This window comes from Drosophila ananassae, chromosome 3R (assembly GCF_017639315.1).
Source record: "Drosophila ananassae strain 14024-0371.13 chromosome 3R, ASM1763931v2, whole genome shotgun sequence".
Taxonomy (NCBI): Eukaryota; Metazoa; Arthropoda; class Insecta; order Diptera; family Drosophilidae; genus Drosophila; species Drosophila ananassae.
The window spans coordinates 17,053,678-17,071,233 of NC_057930.1; the positions used below are offsets into that span (position 1 = coordinate 17,053,678).

Sequence of the window (17,556 nt, forward strand, 5' to 3'; positions counted from 1 at the left end):
GGCCAATTTCCATCCGATTCTTGAGCGGAGCACCTTAAACGAATTGTGGATCCATTCTCCATCATTTTGCATCAAAATCTAAGAACGAAATATTTTTTCGATATTTTGTAAATTTTTGTGGGGCATCCCCTTAAAAAATCGCAAAGTGCCACGAAGGACTCTTTGGCACAATGCGATGGCTATATCTTGGCCAATTTGCATCCGATTCTTGAGCGGAGAACCTTAAACGATTTTTGGATCCATTCTCCATCATTTTGCAAAATCTAAGAACGAAATATTTTTTCGATATTTTGTAAAATTTTGTGGGGCATCCCACAAGGACACTTTGGCACCCTGCGATGGCTATATCTTGGCCAATTTGAATCCTCTTCAACAATTGTGATTACTTGGGGCTTGGGGTTTTTCTGTGGCGCCTCCTATTTATAAAGTTATTTGCTTCTTGGCGCCATCTGTGAGAATAGCTTAGTGTGAGGCTCCACCTATGTGTGGTGGCGTTACACCTGAACATTTTTTAAGTCTGGCAGCTTCGGTCAAATTTAAAATTGGCAAGTTCATATGCCAGATTTTAACCAAAAATTAAATTTATAAGCTGAAAATTTAGCTATAGAGTGTCTGAACTATGAAACATTTTGAATTAAAGATTTGTTAAAGGTTTTTAAAGCTTGTGTGTCGGGTGAGTTAGTTTATGGGTGAGATAAAACCACCTTAATAGAGGAACACGAAATCTAGCCAATCTCTAGTTGAAAATTAAAATAAGGTGTTGTTTATTTCTTAACTATATATTATTTATTTTACACAATTTTGTAAATTAATTTGCATTTGATTTAATGCCAAAAATAAATTAGATATGAACTTAGCTTAGATCCCAAACAGATTCCTTGGTGTTTGTTTTTAATTACAGATTCTCTTCTCGTTTTCTTAAATTGAACTATGTGTAATGACTGTTTTATGAAGGCGAAAAAGAAGTGATATAGTAAGGTTCGCGGCAGCACCAATTCTTTGCGTGTATCCCTTACAGACGACGAATTTGCACCAGTTTTATGATAGAGATTGCAATTTCTTAGGCCCAACCAACTGGGCCTTGGCAAGATTTCACTAAGCAATTTTGTATGTGGTTGATGAAGACTCCTTCCTCCTCGCTTACCCTACTTCTTAAGGACTACGGATAAAACTGCTGGCAGACAGCTTTGGTCTCTTCACGCCAGGACACCATCCAGGGCGTGGATCACTCCGTTGGTGGCCGGAATGTTCGATGTGACCATCTGGGCGTCGTTCACTTTGATTTTTCCGGCCGACGTCTTCTGCAGGATTACAGTTTTGCCGGTGTACAGCGAGTCCTTGACCTGGTAGAAACGCATGCCGGCGGAGAAGAGGGCTCCCGGCACGATGTGCTTCATGGCAAACTGCTCCGCGGCCTCCTTGTCATTGTAGAGCTTTTCCAGCGTATCAGAGTCCAGTTCGCTGAAGCTCTTGTCCACAGGAGCAAAGACTGTGTAAGTCTTGACACCTGTCAGAAAACAGAGGAAGTCATACATTTAATGCAAAAAAATGGCTTGCATTTTTCTCACCCTTGCTCTGCAGCTTTTCGGACAATCCGGAGGTGTACAGGATCTTCAGGAAGTTGCTGAAGCGACCCTCGCGATCAGACTGCAAGGTTTGAAGCAAATCTCCGACAGGCAGGGGGAACATTACGCGGTCCACGGCATGGGCCACTCCCTGCGGTATCTTGATGTCCTTCTTGTTCAGTACAACCATGGCTCCATTGATTGTAGTAAGCTGAAGAGTAAGATTTATTATTTTTATACCCATTTATTTATTTGTTTAAAGTGCAAGACTTACAGTCACATCATTCCACTCCTGGTCATGCATGTTGTACTGATTAACTCGCAACTGAGTTCCGGCCAGGGAAACGCCAGTCATCTCGTCCTGCAGGGTGGCTATTTCGAAGGCTCCGGGGATTACGTGGTGGAGTAAGAGCTACATAATATCGAGTTAATAATATAATATGTTTTTTTTTTAAATAAATTAGGACTTACTCCGCTCAAGAGTCTGGGGTTCGACTGGAACTTCTCTTCAGCCCGCTCAGGCCCACCCAACTGCACCAGCAGGTTTTTGAAAGCCTTGTCCGTGGGCACGAAAATGGTATACGGTCCCGTCTCATTCAGGATGCTGTCCAGGCCAGACTGTCGCAGGTACTTGGCCATGGCGAACAGACCGTTGGCCTTGAGGATTTGGATCAGATCCTCGCTGGGGTTGGACAGCACGGAACCGACGGCAGGGCCAGCTTGGGCTGCCTTCTCACTGTTCTCCGTCTCCTGAACAAGGGCATCGGCGTATTGGGTGTGGGCTGGCACAGGTTCTGGGTTATGGGTGACGTCCGACAGTCGCTCGGTGACCACGGGGAAGTGGGTGGAGGCTCCGCCCAGGTAAGGCGCAACCGTAACCGTCGAGGCACTGTAAATGGGGCCAGGAGTAGTGCGAACCAGACTGGCGGCATTGGCATGGTTGGTGGTGCTCTCGAAGATCAAGTTGTGGCGTTGAGTCACTGGAGCTGCGGTTGTAGTTGTGCTAGTGGTGGTAGTAGTGGTTGAAGTCCTGGATGGGTGGTACTGCCTGTGGTTGTGGGGTGTTCCACGAGAAACAAACGGAGTCGGTGTGGTGGTCGTGGTAGTTGTGGTCGAAGTCGTAGTGCTGGGAGCTCTGGTGGTCTGGATGATCTTGCCGCTCTTAATCTCCACCAGCTCATCATTGGGCAGGGTGAGTCGGGAAACAGAGGGAGGCAACTTGATCTCGCCGCTACGGATTCGCTCTAGGATGCTCTCCACCTCGGCGCCCGTTTGCTTGGTTTCCTTCTCGCCGTTAGCCTTGACTCCTTGGATCTTGAAACTGCCATCGGACTGCTCCTCCAGGTACACGTAGGTGGCCTTTTTTTTGGCCGGCACTGGGGGCGGAGCAGCGGTGGCCGGTGCTTGGGATTTCGGGCTCAGTCCCTCGATCTCATATCCATCAGGGATGAGTCCGCGCTTGGCCAGTTCCTCGAGCGATGGTGGATCATCAGAGTCGGAAGTAATCACCGCCGAACTGGCAATACTGTTGGCTCCACTGCTGATACCCTGGATGTCGCCAGCTCCACCGCCGTACAGAGCCGCCAAGCCGGAGAGATCGACGCCGCCTGGCAGGGACCCGGTGGGCAGGGAGTCGGACTCTTGTGGATCAGGGGATCGGAGAATCTGCACCTTTCCGCCGCCGGGCAGCTCGAGGTCCTTGCTCTTGGTGGGCGCCACATCGCTGAGACTGAGCTTGGCATCGCCTCCCAACGCCTGCTGGGCCAGCAAAGTCTGCAACTGCTCCTGGGAGTAGGCCTTCTGGCCCTGCACCAGGTTGGGATCTGTGGTGCGGATCACCTGCACCCGTTGTCCATTGGGCAGCACCAGATCCATCTCGTCGTAGGTCTTGTTACCCGTCAATGGTTGCTGCGGAGCCTCGGACAAGGCAGCCTTCAGTTGCTTGAGCAGATCATCGCGGGCAATGGTCTTCACCGGCTTCTTGCCCTTCTGGCTCGGATATTTTCCCAGCTCCGACTTGACCTGGGCGTAGATGTTCTTCTTGGGCGTGGTGGTGGCCTCCGTTGTAGTTGTTGTTGTCGTTGTAGTGGTGGTTGTCGTCGGGTGATCCTTGTAGTACTGCTGCAGGGCACTGTTGAACTGGTTGTACTCCGTGGGATGCGCCACTGGCCTTCCTCGCACCGGACCTCCCACATACTGAGGAGACTGGTAGTTTCCATTGTGTTGCGTGATGATTGTGGGCAGAATGTGCTGCTTGATCTGATGCTGCTTGGCCAGGAACTCTTCGTGCTGCTGCCGCACCTTGTGCTGCTGCTTCTCGTATTGCTTGGCCACGAACTGCTCGTGCTTCTGGATCAGTTTCTGTTTGTACTCCTGGTCAGCTGCCTGCGTTTGGGCCTGAACCGGAGCCTGGGCATTCACGAACTGGTGCTGGAACTGGGGCTGCTGTTGTATCTGCTGGTGTGGCTGCTGCTGCTGCTGGTGTGGCTGTTGAGGTTGTTGCTGGAAGGTTCCTCGAGTGGGCTCTGGGAATGGAGTGGCCTGCAGATTGCTGAAGATTTGGGGCACTGGCAGTCCCAGCTGAGGAGTCAACTGATATTGCTGCTGGGTGGGCTGCTGCTGGTAATTAAAGGCAGGCTGCTGTTGCTGCTGCTGAGGAATCGTCTGGAAGGTGGGTACTGGGGCCTGGCTAGGCAGCTTCTGCGTGGTCTGGGGAAGCACTTGGGGTCCAAACTGCTGGGGTTGCTGAAAACCGAATTGCTGCTGCTGTTGTTGCTGTTGCTGGTAGGTTTCCGGCGAGGGTTGCGGAGGAAAAGCTGTGGATTGCAGCCGCGAGTCTACAGAAGAAGTCCAGGAAGTCAGTAAAAGGTGAAATATTAAAGAATATCTTCAAAATTATCTTACCGAATTGCTTGTGACGATGTTGCTGCTGCTGCTGGGGTTGCTGGGATCCCGCAAAGTTACGCAAGTCCAAAAAGTTCTGGTGATGCAGATCAAGGCCTCCGGCCGATGATGGCAACTGCTGATGCTGCGGATGTTGCTGCGGGAACTGGGGGGCTGTCTGCAGTTGGTTTTGGGTCGAGCGCTGGAACTGTTGGTTTTGCTGCAAGTGCTGCTGCTGGGGCTGTTGCTGCTGCTGCTGTGGGAACTGCCCAAAGCGGTGTTGCTGCTGCGGTGCCTGATGGTGGATGTGGGTGTGCTGCTGGGGGCGGTGGGGAATGGGCAACTCCACGCCCGCCTGGACAAAGTTTTGCTGGTTGTACTGTTGCAGATTCAACTGGCGGCGCTGCGAGTTGTGAAAGGGCGGCTGCAACGAAAGAGTCGCCAAGTGAGTTACAACTTTCCAAGAGACATTGCATCATCCAGGCCAATGCAGAAAACCAGATTTTGCTTTTGGCTGGTTTCTCCTTCACTGGCTTTGGCTGAGATCAGAGATAAGTAATACGTTCAATGAACGGCGAGCAATTGCCTCAATACTCCAAAAATGGACATGAACCAGTTACAAAAGCGGCTGCTCTATTTCGACGAGACTGCGGGTCTGGTAACGCTCTGGGGTCCTTTCTTTGGCGGCCAGTCGGTCAAGTTGAAGTCCGTAACAAATGTAAACTTGTTTTGGAAATGGCTTAGGCAACAACAAAAGTTTGCAGAAATTACTTCAGTAAGCTTATGTCTACAGATCTCAAATCAGCATAAATTCAAATGCAAAATCCGCCAGATAATGGCGGTCTCATCACGGGGCCCTCTCAATTGAAGACGAATGTATTCAGTTAGTAACCCACTTTTATTGTTTCCCATCGGCAGTTGTCATTAGTGGATCTCTTTCCCCTAGCGACCTGCTTATACAATATTGCAGCAGAGCCCGCCCTGAGAACTGCTCGTCATACACGGCGTATGCGTACTGGCAGCCCACCAACCAACCCACTAAATGGGCCAAAAGCATCGGTCAGGCATCAGGCAATTGTTCAACAACAGTTATCCAACACAATTGCCAAAGCGGCTTAAGGAGGCAAGGCTTAGTGGCTATCGGCGGAGGCCTGTCTTGAGAGTGTGTTTGGTTTATGGCCGAAGTGCTGCATGTATAATTTAATTGCGACGGCCATAAATCTTCTTCTGTGTTTCAGCCGATGCCAGATTGAGGCGTTATCGGACCACTCGAGCCACGGCTCTTTCTTTTCATTTCGCAGGGTAATTATGTTGTTGCCGCTAATGCCGCGCCTCATCATGCCACGATGATGCCGTCAAAAGTTGTCAGTGGGACGGCGGACGGCGCACGGCACTGGATTATGCAACCTAATCGCGTTGCAATGATTAGCCTGGCGAAAAGTTCAAACACACATTTCGAGCAGGTGAATGCTGGAGACGGGATTGTGGTAATCGAATAAAACCTTACTCAATTGCAAAATTCATTATTCTCGGCTTATGATTTCCCTTCGATTACTGCCAGCCCGCATAATCCAATCTAAACACAACAAACTCCAATGCCTTGTCATGCCACACAGCTGCTTTTTGTTCACCATCCTCGGCTTCGGATGGGTTTTCTTAAGCTTTGAATAGAAACGAAGATGACTTTTCCTCAACAAATTGCCTGGCTGGTGAAAACGCCAATCAATCACCAATCAAGTGCCAAAGCAATCAGCATCCCCAGCCCAAGAGCCACTGAACCCTGTCCTCCTAGGGCCAGTCATACAATATTTCTCTTGCTTTCGATTTCCTCGTCTTTCCTCCAACCTGAGCCCCATCCCCAGCCCCTGTCTCCAGGTATGTCGGCATGTGTTAAACATGTCAATTTCATGGTTTAGCGTACTCATTCAACATTTTCTCGGCGCCCGTATGCAAAACGCTTTCGTTTTTAACTGCCACCACAGTGCCGGAGTGTCGGCCACCAATAAATGCGCCGCGCATGCGCATTAACCCACCGAAGGCAGGTGACGTCCCCGACTATTGTTGTGGTTTTTGCTGTCACCAAATGCCACGCAGCCCACGCCATTGATACCCAACTGTTTGCCACTGTGGCTGAATACGTCAAATGATTGACAACCGGAGAGTGGGTGGTGAGTTAATCAAGTGGCACAAAGCAGTAGCTCATAGCTGGTAGCATACCCAATCATAAATATGATGAACTGTGACTTCTTTTTAACATATTCTGTGTGCCTCAACAAATCCAAATCATTTTAATGCCTAACTAAAACCCTGATTTGTTAAACAACTAATGTATTCCCTGGATTAGCAAAGAAAGTTCCATTAAACAAACAAATGTTGGAATGGGCCCCCGATAACAAACTCCGTTTCGTTACGTAAACTTTTCCACTGGCGGGCTGTCAAATTCAATGAGCATTATGCTAATGAGGGAAGATACGGCATGAGATAGCCGGCAACAGGTAGAAGTCACTGCATTCCACCAGATCGAAACCAGTTTTCAATTTTCAGATACTATTTTCGTACACTCGCTGGGGCGTTTCGTTTCGATACATGATGTATCTGTCAGTTACACGGCTCGAACTGCCGGCTAATTTGTTAATAATTCATAATTGATTTCACATCACACATCAGCTTGGAACAGGTAGTATTACGAGAGTTAGACAGCAGTCGGATGAGATTCAAGATCCAAAATGAAAGCGAAATTTTGGGAAATTTCTTTTTGTTGGCAGGTTTGGTTCGGTTTGGGTTTCGTTTCGCAGTGAAAGTCATTTGCCAGATATTTAGTAAGCATTTAAGCCGTTTATGTTAATTAGAATTTAATAGTTAAAATCAAAAGACGACCTTTGGGGGAAGCGATGCCCCCAGAAATGCCTGGCTTAATTAAGAGTTACCCAAAAGTCAAAAGCTGTAAATTCTTCAAGTCCCCAGTTGCGCAACTGCCTCTGGTCTCTGCATCTGACAGATGCTTCTCGAGTCGCACAATTTACCAGCTTGTTTGTTTTTTGGTCATGTCATTGGCCAGTGGCATCCAATCTGGCCTCGTTTTCCCCGATTGCCTTTCGGATTTCCTGTCTTCATGAAAAACTAAATGCATTTGCCTTCCAGTTTAAAGCTGATTCTGTGATTGGACTTCTTTTTATCTCACTTGCTAGCTCGTTGTTCGGTTCGTTTTTAGTAGCCTATGGGTTTTTGGCGATTCGAGCAGATTCAAGGTTGTTGCGACTAGAATTGTCTGAAGAATTGCTGCGAAGACCTGAGGATCTTTTTCGGAGGCGCTTAGAGTCGTGTTGTGCAATTTGTGTTCTGGCCAAAAAAAGAGGTGCACATGTCAGATGTCAGTTTGGGCTTCAATTTAATGGCCAGCTAATGAGAATCACGGTTCTATGGGGACTGGAGAGGAAGTTTTCTTGCGAAAAGCAGAGAACTGGGGCAATTAAGTCACAAAATTCTTTAGCTATTTAATAACTTGCAATATATTTAGGGCCTCACTAACTAAGATACAAATCATTGGCCTAAACTGATTTATGACTGTGTTGCAATTGGCTTTTATTGGCTCATTAAATTGTTTGTCTAGCTTATCATAGCAGGGCCATCGCCATCTCAGTTCGATCTTTGAAATCGTGCTCACACAATTTCAACATCCCAATCAGCCTCTCATCGATTAAATCTGAGTGGTGTCGAGAACTGAGTGCGGCATTGCGATATCCTAGCCCGGTTCGATCTTCTGGCAAATGCCAGAACTGGTTGGCAAGGCGGGCAGCCCCTGTCAGTCCCCCCAGTTGACAATTTCGTGTGTCAGACAGCAAATGTGCATAATAAGCTCTTGATGGCGGTTGATGGCTTAGTTTTGCGCCTGTTGCCGAAGAGCCTTCGGTGCGGAGTTGGTCAATCGAAGCATTTGGCAATTCCCTTTCACTTTTCCGGACTATCGACAAATGACTACAGCTTGCACAGAGAATCCCCGAAAAAAGAGGCAAACAAAATATGGGTATGGATTTCCTAAAGGCATTTTAATTGCCAACAAAATAGCCAGGCTGGCTAAGCAAATAAGTAATTAATTTGCGGTGCACAAAAGAATGCCCGACAACAATAGCCAACAGCAGGCAACAGCAAAAAGTGAAATTTACATAAAATTGTGTAATTAACTGAGGTAAATAAGAAATCGCCTCAAGCGAGGCTTTAGCCAACACCTACACCTAAAAAATATGTACCTTCCCCACCCAAAAGAAATCCACATGAAAGCGAAAGAAGCCACTGGGCAGCCACACCAGCCACAGTACCACAGCAAAGAAAAGGTTCCGACCAAGTGCCGCCAGCAAGTGAGACAAAAGCAGCAATAACCACCGAAAAACTGAAACTGAAATTGAGGCAAAAACAAATGTTATTTAACCGGGGCTTTAAACCCCCTCAAGAAGCGGCAAAAGATACTTGGCCAGCTCGGAGCAGCCCTACGATAAAATCTGACCCAAACGAGGTAAAAGTGCTGCAAACTGTATATAAATTAGGGCAATTTATTTGGCGGATGAAGATATCCTCAAGATATCTGTAATTATGGGCTAATATTGATGGAATCTCTTAAAAGACAATTCTTAAACTCCGGTGTACACTGCCTTTGATACTCCACTCTTGCTTAATTGAAAGTCTGGCATCCACAAAATTGCATAATCGCCTGCGGGCTCGGCCAGAAAATTGTGAGTAAATGCAGTCGTCAGTATCTTGGCACTTCAGACCTGAGTGGCATACAAGCTTCGTTTAATTGAATTGGAGATGCAGGCAAATGAGTTTGCGAATTAGGCAAACTGCCAATGGCAGAAGTTGCACAAAGTCGCTTCCTCAATGAGCGGTTTGCATCCGCAACTCGACACCCACTCACCTGCCTAGGTGACTCAAAGCCACCGAGTGCATCGCATCCAAGACAGTGCGCATGGAAGTCTGCTCATATGCTTAATTTGACACACTCTGACACTTTTTACGAGTAGCAAAGATTTATTACACCATTAGCACGGCCAGGGGCAGCATCTGCAGTTTCTACCACCGCCAGATACTAACTAAGGTAAGCAATTGTAATTTGAATAAACCCACTTTGTTTTTTGGCTTCGACTTGGTTTTGGGCATGAGAAAATGTGGGTTTATGGGCCATCTGTTTTTGGATAATTAACATCTTCATATGGCTAATTGCTCTGGCTTGGTTTTTATTATTTCTCGGCCAAATAGTTTCTTGTCGCTCTTGAATTACTTCCAAGACTTGATGAGAAAACTTTGGAAGGTCAGACCACGACTAGAAAGTGAGAATTATTAATAGCACTGACCTATTCACAGTCCTGTATCAGCACCATTGCTTTCCGAACAAATAACTCAATTTTCAGCCTCAACACACTTTCAATTTCGAAACCACAATATCAGCCCAATAATATCATAATACAATTATTATTTGGCAGACAATCGCCTGAAAGATCCTCATAATTATCAAAAGCCATTTGCGTGCCAGCCGAACATAAAGTAGGAGCCCCTAAAAATTATATTATTGTTGGAAATAAATTTAAATACGCTGCAATTTTACTTTCCAATTCAATAATTTTGGCGCACGCAGCTAAGCGAATTGCGTGCCATATATCTCTGTATCTCTGCTCCACGGACAAGTTACACTTCAGGTAGGAGTTGTGGATGTAGTTGGCGCCCACATCCGAGACAAAGATTTATATTCGTTTCTGTGGTGATGGACGGTGGCGAACAATCAAGAGAACCGCCAAAAATATTTTAATTTCGCATTGTAGAAAGGCCTTCCAGCCGAAGATTTGCATTCGCCAGTCTTCGTTACTCAACCGCTTTGCCGTGAAATTTCATTGACAGTGCCGGAACACGCCCAAAGCCTTTCCACGCTCATCATCTGTCCGGCCTGGTACCTTTTGTTCAACTCATCATCTCCAGCTCTTGTAATTTTTGTGCAATTTTTCCCATTTTTTGGCCAGCTGTCAGTGGGAATTTCAATGGCGCCAATATACAACCGATACAAACAGCCATTTCAAAGGCGCTTATTTCGGCCATCTCTTGTATTTCGCACTTGTATTCGCCTTAGTGACTTCACTGCCATTTAGATGGGATTGTTTGTCCACTCGTTTTCATGGGCTGTCACTTGAAATGAAGCGCCTCGATTTCAATTGATGCCCGGTCTTAAGGTTTTGTCGCTCTGCCAGCCTCAGATATATGGGTCACCAGTTGTTATCTTAGGGGTTTTGCCAACAAACTCAACCAATTTGCAGAGGTGACCTTGACGAGCGTATTAGATTGGCGAATGGTGGGAAAAGTTTGAAGATATAAGGTCGTCATGGCATGGTGTTTACTTAGATCTCAGATCTACCACTTCTTTTAAACCAATTAGGCACTTTTTATGGGCCCTTTTTCTGTCCCAAGCGACAGACATTTCTAGCGATCCGATTTAATGCTTGTCTAATGCATTAATTACACATCAGCATTGCTCCACAGAGCGCCAGACATGCAACTGGCGCTGGAAACCCCAGCCACCAGACTCCCCCATCGGTTCATTTGTCAAAGGGGGCCGCCATTGTTTGCCAAGGAGTGGAATGAAATGAAAAACTTTTGATTTTCTTCTCCAGTTTTTCCTACTTTTCCATTCCATTTTCAGTTTGAATTCATAATTTATGGGTTAGCAGTGCGCCAAAGCTAGCAGAGTCGAATGCCTCGGATTCGAAAGTGAAGTTCTGATAATTTTAATTGCATTTACTCCACGGAGGAACCAATTAAGTCATTTCCAGATTGTATCGCGGCCGGCTAGTTGGTTGGAAGTCGCAAGTCGCGACCCGCCAAATGCTCACATTTCTGGCTTCGGGTGGGTCTCGTGCCCGCTTTCGGTCACGCAAGCCCCGCTTTTCCCAGAAGCACAAAATAGAAGCTAAAGCTCGCCGGGGTCTGCACATGCAAATTACGGAGCCGGAGCTGGAGCCGGGTCTAGCCCGGGTCTCGAGGTCCATGGTCTGACAAATGTTTCGACTTGCCACCGACTCCGAGTTGGAGTCGGTAAACGGTGTGCTGGTGCAGTTCGTGACAGTTTTTAGCAATTACCCGGATGGGACGAAACGCGACAAAGTCGTAGCCCCAGCTGACCATTGTTTAGCGGTTAGTAACCCTTTGGGGAGATTAGTGGCCACTAGCCATGCCTGGGGCTTGTGAGACGTCTCTGGAATGCCGTCGAGCCAGCGGGTTGGGACAGCGGGTCGCCCCCGCTTGATCGATGCCAGTCTGCGGTGTAGAAAACAACACCCCGACCAAGAGCCATTTAGGCCTTTAGTTTTCTTGAAAGAAATCGAAAGCAAATCCATTGCGCCTCGCATGCTTAGGTGATGCACTCAAATGCGCAGAGGAGAAAAAGCACCGAAAACCGCCGAGCAAATTAAAATTTATTATTTGCAACAAAACGAAAACAGTTTTGTGTGCCGAAGAAGCGAATGGAAAATGCAACTGAAATGCCATGGAAGCTATGGAACTTTTGCGGTGCAGAAAAATCACCGAAGCTTGCGAAAAGTGTTTTTCTCTTACTGCAACTCTTGTTAGTTTTCTTCAAACCGAAAGTGCCAGTACTGGGACAGGGAGTACTGGGGTATTCGGTCGGTCGGTGGCGATAATGTGGCATGAAGCAGCCAGCGGCGGCAGACGGACGCCGGCAGCACTGTTGTGTGAAGTGGGTTGCATCCCGCCGCCAGTTGGGGGCGGATTCGGACCTGACAGCCACTAAGCAGAGTATCTCTCGGCCCCCAGGGCTTTGACTTCCTGCGCAGGGAACCTTCAAAAAGATGCCACATGCTGAAAGCGTTGCATCAGAGCCAAAGCTGAGCCAATATGACAGCCTCAAAGGTAAACAAGCTGGCTTGACTCCAAAATTTGCCTATTCATTTTCGATTGTACGAGGAGGTTGGTTAAAGATATTTCATAATGCAAAGAGATCTTCATACGCCCTCTTGGAAATATAAAAAAAAGTATGTGGTCTTTAAGGACTACTTTCTTACGAGTTTACTATCCTATCTCTATAAACTTTGACCTTTTGTTGCCCATCCTAGTTTTGTTTTTTTTTTTTATGTGAATACCAGACAACTGTAAAATTGTTTTAACCACTTTTGCATTGCAACATGCCAAACCGCAAAAATGCCATTAAATAATTTCGCTGCGCATTTTCTTTTTGCCGAAAAAAATAACAAAAATAAAGTGCAAATCAATGGACAAGTTTTTAGTGCTTTTAGGCATGGCTGGAGGCTAGAGGCTGGAAAAATTTGACTCCCACCGTGCCAGGCTGGCAAAAGGAAAACACACACAATTATGCAACATCTTCGCTGTCGTCTTGCAACATCTCTCGGCAGACCATGCCAGACCAGACCAGACCAGGCCCACTCCGACCCGGCCAACAGTTGCAGTTGCAGATGCCATTGCAGCAGCAGCCACAGCAGCAGCAGCATCAGCAACTGCGGCCTGTTTAAAATCTTGTTTTGGAACTGTATGCCAGCAACAAACGCTTCTTCATTTTCGCGCAATAAACTTTTCGCCCAGACACAAAGAAAACGAAAGTGCAACAACATCGGGCAATAACTGGTTGCCCAGTTTGAACTGAACGCTGGAACCGCTGGGCTTGGCTATCTCTATTGCTATTGCAATTGCATTACGTGGGCCAACTCAGGCGCTCCGGCGAGGATCGTTTGACTTTTGGCCATATTTGTGTTGAGTTATGGCGAGAAAGAAGATGAGGCAGCCCCTGCCTCTTCGTGAAACCCGTTTCACGTGGCGTATGAGTAACGCGGAAGTTGACACTTGCTGCTGGTGCACTTGGTAGTGACGGTACGGCGCCATGGCTGTGGGTGAAAATTGCCTTGATATATTTACTGCACATACCGCCACTAATTGCGGCATTCATCAGGCGAGTTGCAACTTCCAATTCCTATTTGTCGCAGTTTGTAATTAGGCAACAAAAAGTGGCAAACAAAAAGAAAGATATTATGACAAAACCTACTTTGTCTTCGAAGCGGCCCTCCGATTTTCAGTGGTTGGCCAATCCAAGCGACTTTTAATGACCCGGAGGAAGGGAAGCCATCCGGCAAGCTGCCTGTCAATACCCAGCGATGAATTATGTCGCCGAGCCCTTTTACTTTCTACCACCGATGATGTGCGTCATCTTCTCGATCTCAGTAGCCATGCGAAATTATTTTTTATACGATATGGCTTTTTATTTTCCACTAAGCTAATTTCTGGCAATGGCGGAACAAAGTCTCTAGTTAACTGGCCAAGTTAATGGCTTAATAATGGAGAAGTTCGGAGGGAACCATAGAAAGCGGAAGATGCCTGGAACCCCCACGTTTTTTTCTTCACTCCGCACTGCGGGAGATCCGCAATTCTCGGAAGAAATTCATATTCAACTTTTACCTGAACTACATTCTACGAGGGCTCCAAACTGGGTCAGTACTTGGTGAAACTGGCCAGCAGGTCCAGCAAGTACAGTACCCGATAAAGTACATTTCATAATGGGTCTTATATCACCGATGCAATTGGTGCAACATTTTCCACTTAGGTCCCCCGGCAGCAGCACTTTCGGTCGCCTCTGCCCGATCAGGCATGACACTTCGCTTTCATTCACTTTTCAGGCAATTTTCCTCATCGAAATTGATTTAATTCTCAATCAGTTCGAAGCCAGTTGGGTGCCCAGCGAATCAAATCAAGTCAGACCACGCGGCGCCCAAAAACAACACACCAGACACAATGGAGTAAAGAAACCCTCAATGGCCGGGTGTGATTAGCGTTCAATTATTTTATTTGTTTGTGGTTAGCAGCTGAAAGGCGCGATCAATGGGATTTATTTGGCTGCGATTCGATGTGGAGTGGCGCCAGGCTAATGGCAGCTAGTTACTTCCCTGAAGTGGGAAAATTGGAGGGCCTCCATAAAGCCCCCAAAGATTGGGGGTCAGATTAAGGGGGGCCCTGACCAGTGGCACTGTCTCTTTCTTTTTTTTCACACTTTCCTGTTCTCGCACAAAAACAACTTTCATTTTTCAAGCCAAATCCATTAACAGTTTGTCACTTCACCGCACAGATACCGAAATATCTTTCAGATAAATATGCAACCGAGCAACAATATTTATAAAGATCTCTCGATTTGACCCACTTTCCCAAGACTCGGAACCGAACAGAACTCCGGCTCGCAAAATGAAATTACAATGAAATGCTGCCGCTTGTTATGATTGCTGGTGTTGTTGTTCTTTTGGGTTCCAGCCACAAAAGCCCCAGCAACAGAAAACGAACAGGTTGTAGGGCCTGTCAGCTATACGGAAATTATGGCCAGCCCATTCAAAAACGCCCAACGTAAATCATTGTAAAATACCGCAATGCTCAGTGCTTGCCAACGGGCAGATCGGATCGAAAATGATGAGTTTATATTTCGGCAACTCCAAAGTGAATATCAGGCATTATAGGTGGCCTAGAGGGTGGCTTACAAGCTGGGTTTATGAGTATGCTAAGAGTTAATGCTTGGTTATGTAAGCGGGGGAGTTTTGTGGCCATAATCGATAGAGATTAGAGCCTAAAATAATGCCCTTGTTAACAAATACTTGCAGAATTACTTAGCACCCAGCCATTTTATTTGGAAAAGTGAAAGCAAGGCTGCAAATATAAACATAAATATGCTAAATAAAAGCGAAACGAAACAAGCAACAATTTGGCAGGCCCAGAAAAACATGTTCGAAAACACCAAACTGATGTTGCTGTCGGGATGCTGGGATGCGGATTTCGGTTTGGAACTGCTGCTGGAGATTAAACTTTGTAATCGCGGATGGACCATGGACGGTGGACGCTGGACTGTGGACTGTGGACGATGGGCAACAGATGTTGGTGAACAGTTGACTGCCCGGCTGCCAAGTTTACACGACACAAAAGACACAATTGCCAACTACACTACGTGAGGCAATATATACAAAATAATAAAAGTTAAAATTAAGCAATGGCTGAAGAAAAAACAAAAACAGAAAAGAAATTGCAGAGCCGCCAAAGAGCTGGCAAATCCTAAAACAAAACAGAGTCTGGAAAGCCTGCGAAGGCAACTTCAACTACTAGTAGTTCCTGTTCAGTGCCAGACAAAAGGAAGATGATGATACAACCGAAAAGCACTTTTTTCTTTCCTCGAACTTGGTTGGTTGCCCAAAAACACTGCAAAATAGAGGCTGGCCATTGCCACAGCCACAGCCAGCTTGTGTCAATGGTGAGAGATGATGCTGGCAAAAATCTGGTCTCGGACACGTTTTTCTTGCGTTACGGAAAAATTGTGCAAGTTGCCAAAAAGGAAATCGGCAAATCAACAGATGCACGAAGAGGTTAAGGACAACACAATATATATAGAGATATAGAGTTCATTTTGCGGGACTTCGGGAAAAGAAAGTTATTCAAAGGATGCTGATGTGGGCTTTGTCTCGCTGATCAATGCTCTTCAGCTTCGGCTGCTGACGATCTATTCAAGCCAAATGCCATATCAAAACACTGCCTTTAGGCCAAACAACAGAGAAATAAATCTTTTTACGTAATCCCAGCCTCAATTATAGGCATTAGTTCATCCAAAATAAAGCTTAAAAAACCGAAAAGAAAAGAGGAGACAACAAAGCCGATGATTTCACATCATAAATTGTGGCTTTTGGCCAAATCTTTTTGGGGTTTAGCCATGAAAGTGAAAACTATAACAGCGGATGTCAAACATGATCAAATTACATCAACACAGCAAAATCGATGTATCTCGTTAAGGTAATAAATTATGAAGACCTTAAACTTGGCAAAAAAAAAAATAAAACACACATAATCCCATGGGAAATTCTCCAAAATTCACATGACTCGACGGTTTCTTGGGGAACTGGCTTTGGGAAGATTGCTTTTCTTTTCGATATTTGGTTTCTTGACCACTCCAAGCGAACAGGTTTATAAGGTGGCGCTGTGCCGCCTTAAACGATGTCTCATGACTCCATGGCTTTTACTCTTCCTTTGCATCTTCATTTAATCAAGTCCCCCCACCTCCGCCGCCCGGAGATAAAAATATTTTTGTGAAAAGGGAAAGTTCATTGAGGCGTTGAAAATCGTTTTCGTTTTCATTCGGGCCCATATACATGTTTCAACAATTAATATCGAGATTCCCAAAACAAATATTTAAATAATTGAATTCGTAAATAGGCTGGGGACTCCAACGGCGATCATATTGATAGAAAGTCTTATGCAAGTGTGTGGAATTCCTGAGCCTCGGCCCAGACTTGGACGCTCCAAAATCTTTGGCTGGTTCATATATTTATGCGAGTACTATGCGATCAACTGATGGCAACTTTCTTTGGCCGAAACTCGAAAAGATCTAAAATCTGTGTCAATTTGATCGGGACAAAAGCCAGTTTTGACAATGAATATTTGCATAACATTGAATGGAAATGCAAATCAGGTGATAAATAGCTTTATTCTCCCCCTTTATGACTATTTGGCACATATTTGGACACGTCTATGAGGTATTGCCTTTGTGTTAAATGGAATGTGGAACACGAGACTCGAAACTATGCCGAAACTTACCGCATTATGCAGTCCAGCGTTGGGCGGTGGGATAAATCCTTGAGCATTCGCGGCGACCACCCACAGGCACAAAGTGCCCCACAGTGCCAATGAGACTTTCATGACTCACTTCTAGTTCCAAAATCCAATAATTATTCTAGCGAGTCAGTAAAGCAATCCAATATCGATGCACTATTTTTGTTCAAAACAAACACGATATACGGCTGGAAGTGTCCAGAAAACGGGCACGCGAAAAATGTCAGTAATTCGACATGGAATAAACACGACCAATTCGAATAAACTTTTGCCCAAGTTATTTTTGTTACGTTTTCTATTTGCTTTATGCAAATGATGCAGTTTCTGTTTTCTTCTCTCTCGGGCTTTAAATTCCGTCAACGTTTGAGCCGCGCTAGGGACTTGACTTAACCACTGGCCACTGGAGGAGTAGCCGACGACACGACTTGTCTGGCGAAGGTTCGAAGCTAAACTGAAGATCGTTAAACGTTTGGTA

The 17,556-nt window shown here is 46.1% G+C and overlaps 1 protein-coding gene across 1 annotated transcript; it reads right to left on the reverse strand.

The window, feature by feature from the left end:
• Positions 1–735: 735 nt before the first annotated feature.
• LOC6498407 lies at positions 736–17,556 on the reverse strand. Its single transcript, XM_001962700.4, has 6 exons — positions 17,067–17,556; positions 4,470–4,872; positions 2,037–4,402; positions 1,840–1,977; positions 1,569–1,776; positions 736–1,507 (listed from the first exon to the last, which is right to left on the reverse strand). The coding sequence occupies exons 1-6, from the start codon at positions 17,166–17,168 to the stop codon at positions 1,197–1,199; spliced, it is 3,528 nt and encodes a 1,175-aa protein (XP_001962736.1). The 5' UTR covers positions 17,169–17,556; the 3' UTR covers positions 736–1,196.

Excerpts from the sequence above, each read along its gene's own strand:
- LOC6498407 (XM_001962700.4), bottom strand. The coding sequence starts at position 17,168 with ATGAAAGTCTCATTGGCACTGTGGGGCACTTTGTGCCTGTGGGTGGTC. Across the intron at positions 4,403-4,469 it reads ACATCGTCACAAGCAATTCG|ACTCGCGGCTGCAATCCACA; the intron begins GTAAGATAATTT and ends CTTCTTCTGTAG. Across the intron at positions 1,777-1,839 it reads AGGAGTGGAATGATGTGACT|CTTACTACAATCAATGGAGC; the intron begins GTAAGTCTTGCA and ends CTTACTCTTCAG.